Genomic DNA, 9,229 nt, shown 5'->3' with positions numbered 1-9,229 from the left:
GACCAGAGGATCATTAAAGACCCTATAAACTCTGACATTTTATGATTCTAAGATATTCTTGGTATTTTACAAGTATAAATGACTGACTTCTTGGATATTTTCCTCCCCTTTCTCACAAGAGAAGATAAAGTTTAAGCATAACTAAACAGAAAGAGATGTTTGAAAGAGATTTCAAGTAGTTTTAGGATACAGTTACAGCGATAAACACAAGTAAAATAATAGGCATTCAATTAAGAAACATTTATTCTTTCCCACATGAAAATGTAAATACAATTGTAAACATACACTAAAAAATGTTTTACAAGATAATCTGCTATATGACCATGATCTTGAGGTGTTAGACGAGATAATTATTAAAGACCCTGTAAGTTCTGAACTGTATAATTCTAAGACTTTTTTGGCACTTAACAAATCTAGATGACTACCTTCACTTTGGGGTATTTTCTTTCACATTGTCCAGTCTATTCTCATTACAGAAGAAAACAGCATATAATTTCAGAAATAGTAATTTTAAGTAGAGATTTAAAATAACTTCAAGATACATTTATAGTGAAATATAAAGGTAAAATAGTTGCTGAGTCAGGAAACACTTATTCACAGAATGAATTTCATTTATGGAAAATAATACGAACCAAGTAACATTTCTCTTACAAGGTAACTGAATTCTTTTATTAATAATTTTGTAGCTAGAGACATGTATAACACAACATTTACACAGTACTAATTTCAAAATAATATTTTTGACCTCTAAGAATGAAAGTTCTCAGTGACAAGCTTTAAATGTGCCACTTAGCTCAGTGGGTGTCAACTCTGTCATAAGAGACAACTACACACAAACAGGGCACCACCCATGCGTGAGAAAGTGAAATTAGAAACTTTCAAGGCTGAAAAAAAAAATTCCTCCAAAGCATAAATGATTATGGTCCAAAGAGCATGTTTACAAATAAAGTTATTCAAATGAGCAAGTGACTTAATTTGCATGCTAATTTTCTTACTGCTTCCTGATTTCTGATTTGGAGGGCTATTTATGGTGTTATCTACTGTGCAAGACATTGAGAACAGTAAGAATCTTCAGGCACGGTCCCAGTGGTATGCTGGTAAATCTTTAATAACAAGCTCTTGGGGGGAAGGGAAAAAAAGCCCTTATCTATAGCATTCACCAATTTCTGTGGTATAAAATAGCCCCACTATACCAGATTTCATGCTAACAATAGTTTGAATAACTGTTTCACAAAATTCCTAAAACTAAGAATCATCTTTCACAAACCAGTACAGTATATAAGCCAGCTCCAAGACATCAGTGGTTGGTCCTCACCCTCATGTAGCTTATAATCTATTCACAGGTACATATTTTAGAGAATAGGAAAGAATGGGGAAGATAGAGATAAAATATAAATAAATAACATATATTTTATAAGTAATTTTAAAAGTTAAAAGGAACACTAAAATCTGAGGAATTTTCTTACTCTTGTTTACATTTAGTTCAGGAAATTAAAGTGTAGCATATTCAAGAGAAAGTAAAGGATGAGTGGAATAAGGAAAAGAGAAGACATCCTAAGATATATGGTAACAGTAATCACGTTTAAGTTGGAAGAAAATATCTACTAAAATAAGGGCAAATCTAATTTAACTTTCAAAATTTTTTCTTCTTTAAACCCTTTCAATTCAGTTCACAGTCCTGAAGATTTGTCCTCTCCTCTTTGGCTGCAGCTTTGATTAGATTAACTAGCTTATTTTGAATAATACTGAAGAACATACCACTTCACATCACTCATACTATCAGCTCAAATAAGTGGAAAACTAAATTCTGGAGTCTGAAAATTGAACTTCCTTTGCATAGTCACCCTGCTGAATCAGATCTTGGGCAAGTGCCGGCTGGGGTGACCTGGAAATTCTTCTGGTAGCAAAACGTGGAGTCTGCAGGTTGGGCAGGTCCCCTGTTGTATCAGCCAAGGTCTAATGCACTAAGGAGCAAAAAGATTCATGTCAGTCGCTCAGATTTAGCCTAGCAGAGGCAGGTGTAACTCTATACATCAGGGTTGCTAACCCTTCTGATGGATCTTAGAGCCTTATTTGGTGGATTGCCATGAAAACTGCTGCCATCAAGGCACTTTGTCCATGGTTTGCTGAGCAATATAGTTAGTAACAGGACAACACTTTTCAGCCAGTTTATTCTAATAAGTTCCTTTCTCCAACCCCAATCTTCAGGTAGATTAGCACTTCTTCCTAACAAGGACGTTAGGAAACCTATATATTTTTTCTATTTATTATCTATTATTCTAATTGATAATCTAGAAAAAGTCATATCTAAATATACAAATGTCACAAATATGTTGTATCAAGTATTTATGGTGTTTGAAGTTAAAATCTTTAGATAATGGGTATACTTTTAAGATCACCTTTCTTTGGTGATAATGGTAGTACTCTTTGGCTATGAACTATCTATTAAGTTATTTGCTTGAATACTGACTCTCCAAAAACAAATCATTTTACCTGAATGAATAATGGAGAGCCTAGCCAGATGAGAGAGTATTAAGAGTATGAAGAATAGGCAGTAGACATGAGGCCCATTACCTCTATCCCTAGACAGTAACCCAAATGAATTACTTGCTTTCTATTCAATGAGCGATGGCAAAGAATAAAATAAGTTTATGAAACATTTATTTTCTAAATAGATCTTTAGGAAAATCAGACTGGACATGAAACAACAGACTGGTTCCAAATAGGAAAAGGAGTACGTCAAGGGTGTATATTGTCACCCTGCTTATTTAACTTGTATGCAGAGTACATCATGAGAAATGCTGAGCTGGATGAAGCACAAGCTGGAATCAAGATTTCTGGGAGAAATATCAATAACCTCAGATATGCAGATGACACCACTCTTCTGGCAGAAAACAAAGAAGAACTAAAGAGCCTCTTGATGAAAGTGAAAGAAGAGATTGAAAAAGTTGGCTTAAAGCTCAATATTCAGAAAACTAAGATCATGGCATCTGGCCCCATCACTTCATGGGAAATAGATGGGGAAACAGTGGAAAGAGTGAGAGACTATTTTTTTGGCTCCAAAATCACTGCAGATGGTGACTGTGGCCATGAAATTAAAAGATGCTTACTCCTTGGAAGGAAAGTTATGACCAACCTAGACAGCATATTAAGAAGCAGAGACATTACTTTACCAACAAAGGTCCATCTAGTCAAGGCTATGGTTCTTCCAGTAGTCATATATGGATGTGAGAGTTGGAGTGTAAAGAAAGCTGAGTGCCAGAGAATTGATGCTTCTGAACTGTGGTGTTAGAGAAGACTCTTGAGAGTCCCTTGGACTGCAAGGAGATCCAACCAGTCCATCCTAAAGGAGATCAGTCCTGGGTGTTCATTGGAAGGATTGATGTTGAAGCTGAAACTCCAATACTTTGGCCACCTGATGTGAAGAACTGACTCACTGGAAAAGACCCTGATGCTGGGAAAGATTGAAGGCAGGAGGAGAAGGGGACAACAGAGGATGAGATGGCTGGATGGCATCACCGACTCAATGGACATGAGTTTGGGTAAACTCAGGGAATTGGTGATGGACAGGGAGGCCTGGTGTGCTGCAGTCCATGGGGTCACCAAAAGTTGGATACAACTGAGCGACTGAACTGAACTATCTATTTGGAGATCATTTAGGATTAGTCATTCTATGCATATCTCTTAACAAGGCAGATGAAAAAATATAATTCTGTACCAGGTATCAGATTATCTTTGAAATGATGTTTTACAGATATGGCTTGAATAAGGTGGCTATTGTTCATTTCCCTGAGAAGCCTTTCTTGTATAAGATTATCTTTTCTTGTGTCATGTTACACTTCCACAACAGAAGACTTGGATCATAAATAGTATATCAATAGCACTTGCACAGCAACAATGTCAGAAGTTAATCTATGTTGCCAACAAGTCAATTTATGTTGCTAATCTATAAATGCCAAGAATTAACAAAAGATATGCCAGCCTCACATTTTTCTAAAATCAAAGGAAAACTATACACAAGATGAAAAGACAACACTCAGAATGGGAGAAAATATTTGCAAATGAAGCAACTGACAAGGGATTAATCTGCACAATGTACAGACAGCTCATGTAGCTCAATATAAAAATGAAACAGCCTAATCAAAAAATGGGTGGAAGATTTAAATAGACATTTCTCCAAAGAAGATATACAGATGGCCAAGAGGCACATGAAAAGATGCTCAACATCACTAAGTATCAGAGAAATGCAAATCAAAACTACAATGGTGAAAAAAAAAAAAAACTACAATGGTGTATCTATCACCTCACGCCAGTCAGAATAGTCATCATCAAAAAAACTACAAACAATGAATGCTGGAGAGCGTGTGGAGAAAAGGGAACCCTCTTGCACTATTGGTGGGAATAAAAATTGATACAGCCACTATGGAGAATAGTATGGTGATTTCTTAAAAATACTAGGAAAAAAACTACTATATAACCCAGCAGTTCCATTCCTGGCATATACCTGGAGAAAACCATAATTTCAAAAGATACATGCATCCGAATGCTTATTGCAGCACTATTTACAACAGCCAGGACATGGAAGCAACCTTGATGTCCATCAACAGAGGAATGGATAAAGAAGATGTGTTACATACATACTATGGAATATTTCTCAGCCATAGAAAGGAATGAAACTGTGCTATTTGCAGACACATGGATGGACCCAGAGACTGTCATTCAAGTCAAGTAAGTCAGAAAGAGAAAAACAAATATCATATATTAATGCATATATGTGGAATCTAGAAAAATGGTACATATGAATCTATTTGCAAAGCAGAAACAGAGACACAGACGTAGAGAACAAACGTATGGACACCAAGGGGGGAAGGGAGGGTGGGCTGAATTGGGAGAGTGGGATTGAAATATATACATTACTATGTATGAAATAGATAACTAATGAGAACCTACTGTATAGCACAGGGAACTCTACTCAGTGCTCTGTGGTGACCTAAATGGGAAGGAAATCCAAAAAAGAGGGGATATATGTATAGCTGATTCAAAGATGTACAACAGAAATTAACACAACATTGTAAAGCAACTATACTTCAATATAAATTAAAAACAAAAAACTCAAGGCTTAGCATCTTCAAAAGCAAGTACAGAACAGACTGTTAAGGTAATTCTTCTGTGTTGTAACAGCAGTTGGCCATCATTAGGTGTGAACAAAGAACACTATTCATAACAAGTCAAGGTGAAGTGTCACTTTGCTAAACGGTCAACTGTCATATCAATCAACATTCCTTCCAGTTCTGTTCATCTGTTCAAAGGAAATGCCACTCTGCCCATTAAATTTCATCACTGTCCCCTTCTCCTGCTAGGTATATCAAGACCTGAGAAAACACAATGCAATCCATGACTAGGTATGGGCAAACACATAAACGCTATCCACTATGTGAATAACCAGTGAAATTCATGACACAGTGGATGATCATACGTGTATATGATTTCAAGAAATGTAGCATGAATTTCACTTAATTGATTAATGGTAAAATATTAAACAGATAAGTTTACCTGAGAATGGAATTTATGCGCACAAGGCAAAACTGAGAGGTTATCTGGAGAGAGATTCTCATGACAGATCACACAAGGCTCTTCTTCCTCATTATCCTAGGGAAAACATACATATGGTTAAATTCAGCTCATTCTCTCTCCTAAATTTAAATGTATTTAGAATCAACAGTCTCAGTCTTACCAAATGATTGGCTCCTTCCTGTGTGACAGAGCCTTGTGAACCAAGGGGCCTCCGGTCTGGTTTTGAGGGCTGGGCAGCATTAGCCTGTGGTGGAGTATGGCTAGGTGAAACATGATTACCATTTGGCACTGATTTTCCTTGACTCTGAAAATAAGAATATCATACTTATTTTTTTAGAATTGCATAAGACAGGAAGAACTGACAGACTACCATAGAATAGGCTACAGTGGAATTTAGCAAAAGGGGAAATCAACCCTGAATATTCATTGGAAAGACTGATGCTGAAGCCGAGGATCTAATACTTTGGCTGCCTGATGCAGAGAGCTGACTCACTAGAAAAAATCCTGATGCTGGGAAAGACTGAGGGCAGGAGAAGGGGGTACACAGAGGATGAGATGGTTGGATGGCATCACTGACTCAATGGACAAGAGTTTGAGCAAACTCTGGGAGATAGTGAAAGACAGGGAAGCCTGGTGTGCTGCAGTCCTTGGGGTCACGAAGAGTCGGACACAATTGAGCGACTGAACAACAACAGAAAGGTTAATAATCAGGTTCATGAGAAATCTTGAAGCAATTATGGCAATATAAGAACCAGGTAAAAACAAAAGTAACTCTAGGTGCTTTTGTAATTAAAATAAGTCTTTGCAGAAAATTAGGGAAAAAAAAAGTTTCCTTTATGAAATATCCAAAATAACCTAAATTTCAAAAGCCTCAGTTTTATTCTAGAATGATCAGGTGGTGTTTCCAACGCCATTGTCAAGTTTAATTGTTTAATGTTAATATATGATTTAATATGATTATAATTGATTTCCTGATCATGTTATGGAAATAATTAGTATAGCTAAATAAAGATAAGGGTCAGGAGATAGTTTTAGTTTTCTGTTGTTTAGTTGCTTTTTTTTTTTTTTTTTTACCTGAGATCTCTTGGGGTCAATAAATTGGGAAATCTTGAGAACAATTTCATCAAATGTCAGTCCAGATAAGGACTTCCCATGAGTATCCTTCAATTTCCATAAGAAATCTGTAAGCTCCTTTCTGGAAAAGATCAAGGAAAGAGTAGTGGTCATTCTCCTACTGCCCTGAAGATGTGCCCTCCAAAGGAGATATAAAATCCTATCATAGGATAATATCCACCGTACAGATGTGACCCTTTGGATCTCTGATCTAAAAACATGATCATGGGTCCATCTGCACTTATCTTAAACCAGAATGAAAATTCCTGCTAATGTGCTCATTAAGGATACTTAATGTGTTCATGATTGGTAAAGTTTAGTATTTATTTTCTTCCCCTAATGATATTTCAACTGTTTATAAAAGCTCACTTGTGAAAATGAAATTTGCTATCTAAATACTTATTTATGTACTGAGCCTCTTTATATTGTACTTCTCAATGTTCTCTTACTTGAGAGAGACTAAAATATTTCTTTTCAATTATGTTACTATCAGTCTCTATCATTGTGCTATGAATTCTACTTTCATAAAATACATAAACAGAAAATAAAGATTTAACAGAAGGAGAGCAAAGACTAAAAGACACATTATGTGATAAAGAAACCTAGGAGTATTTTAATCGACATGTTATTTTTCAGTTCCCATGGCCCACTGACCCAAAGTCTGCATACACATTTTGGTAGAACAGGGTAGGATGATAAAATATTTTTTCTCAAATGAAATGTCATGTCACCAGCCTTATAAAACTATCTTTGATTTACTATTTATTTTCTATAAACATTTTTTACCAACTATAGTTTTACCAACTATATTAAATTTCTATTTTCATTTTCTATTCATCATTATGTTTACAAAACCATAATATAACCACGAAACATAATAGTATTAGTGTTAAATAAAAGCATTGGCCTTCAAATGAAAATGCTGGTGAAAACCATAATTATTTGATACAATCAGATCAGATCAGATCACTCGTTCAGTCGTGTCCGACTCTTTGTGACCCCATGAATCGCAGCACACCAGGCCTCCCTGTCCATAACCAACTCCCGGAGTTCACTCAGACTCGTGTCCATCAAGTCAGTGATGCCATCCAGTCATCTCATCCTCTGTTGTCCCCTTCTCCTCTTGCCCCCAATCCCTCCCAGCATCAGAGTCTTTTCCAATGAGTCAAGTCTTCGCATGAGGTGGCCAAAGTACTGGAGTTTCAGCTTTAGCATCATTCCTTCCAAAGAAATCCCAGAGCTGACCTCCTTCAGAATGGACTGGTTGGATCTCTTTGCAGTCCAAGGGACTCTCAAGAGTCTTCTCCAACACCACACTTCAAAAGCATCAATTCTTTGGCGCTCAGCCTTCTTCACAGTCCAACTCTCACATCCATACATGATCACAGGAAAAACCATAGCCTTGACTAGACAAACCTTTGTTGGCAAAGTAATGTCTCTGCTTTTGAATATGTGATCTAGGTTGGTCATAACTTTCCTTCCAAGGAGTAAGAGTCTTTTAATTTCATGGCTGCAGTCACCATCTGCAGTGATTTTGGAGCCAGAAAAATAAAGTCTGACACTGGTTTCCACTGTTTCCCCATCTATTTCCCATGAAGTGGTGGGGCCGGATGCCATGATCTTCGTTTTCTGAATGTTGAGCTTTAAGCCAACTTTTTCACTCTCCTCTTTCACTTTCATCAAGAGGCTTTTGAGTTCCTCTTCACTTTCTGCCATAAGGGTGGTGTCATCTGCATATCTGAGGTTATTGATATTTCTCCCGGCAATCTTGATTCCAGCTTGTGTTTCTTCCAGTCCAGCGTTTCTCATGATGTACACTGCATATAAGTTAAGTAAACAGGGTGACAATATACAGCCTTGACGTACTCCTTTTCCTATTTGGAACCAGTCTGTTGTTCCATGTCCAGTTCTAACTGTTGCTTCCTGACCTGCATACAAATTTCTCAAGAGGCAGATCAGGTGTTCTGGTATTCCCATCTCTTTCAGAATTTGCCACAGTTTATTGGGATCCACACAGTCAAAGGCTTTGGCATAGTCTATAAAACAGAAATAGATGTTTTTCTGGAACTCTCTTGCTTTTTCTATGATCCAGAGGATGTTGGCAACTTGATCTCTGGTTCCTCTGCCTTTTCTACAACCAGCTTGAACATTAGGAAGTTCACGGTTCACATATTGCTGAAGCCTGGCTTGGAGAATTTTGAGCATTACTTTACTAGCGCATGAGATGAGTGCAATTGTGTGGTAGTTTGAGCATTCTTTGGCATTGCCTTTCTTTGGGATTGGAATGAAAACTAACCTTTTCCAGTCCTGTGGCCACTGCTGAGTTTTCCAAATTTGCTGGTATATTGAGTGCAGCACTTTCACAGCATCATCTTTCAGGATTTGGAATAGCTCAACTGGAATTCCATCACCTCCACTAGCTTTGTTCGTAGTGATGCTTTCTAAGGCCCACTTGACTTCACATTCCAGGATGTCTGGCTCTAGGTCAGTGATCACACCATCATCATTATCTGGGTCATGAAGATCTTTTTTGTACAGTTCT

General features: G+C 37.1%; 1 protein-coding gene across 10 annotated transcripts in view; it reads right to left on the bottom strand.

The window, feature by feature from the left end:
* Positions 1-225: 225 nt before the first annotated feature.
* Positions 226-9,229, bottom strand: part of DZIP3 (DAZ interacting zinc finger protein 3) — a 129,937-nt gene continuing 120,933 nt past the window's right edge. For 8 of the 10 annotated variants that reach the window (XM_061387289.1, XM_061387743.1, XM_061387915.1 and 5 more), the window contains 4 exons: positions 6,649-6,769; positions 5,735-5,878; positions 5,554-5,649; positions 226-1,964 (listed from right to left, as the gene is read on the bottom strand). In XM_061387289.1, the coding sequence (XP_061243273.1) occupies positions 1,854-1,964; positions 5,554-5,649; positions 5,735-5,878; positions 6,649-6,769 (472 nt within the window). In that variant the 3' untranslated portion in view covers positions 226-1,853. Of the gene's footprint in view, positions 1,965-4,950; positions 4,991-5,553; positions 5,650-5,734; positions 5,879-6,648; positions 6,770-9,229 lie in introns of those variants that run through there. The other 2 variants (XM_061387656.1, XM_061387828.1) reach the window with 2 other exon arrangements.

This window comes from Bos javanicus, chromosome 1 (genome assembly GCF_032452875.1).
Source record: "Bos javanicus breed banteng chromosome 1, ARS-OSU_banteng_1.0, whole genome shotgun sequence".
NCBI lineage: Eukaryota > Metazoa > Chordata > Mammalia > Artiodactyla > Bovidae > Bos > Bos javanicus.
The sequence above is the reverse complement of the archived record's forward strand: the minus strand, read 5'-3'. Positions and strand labels throughout refer to the sequence as shown.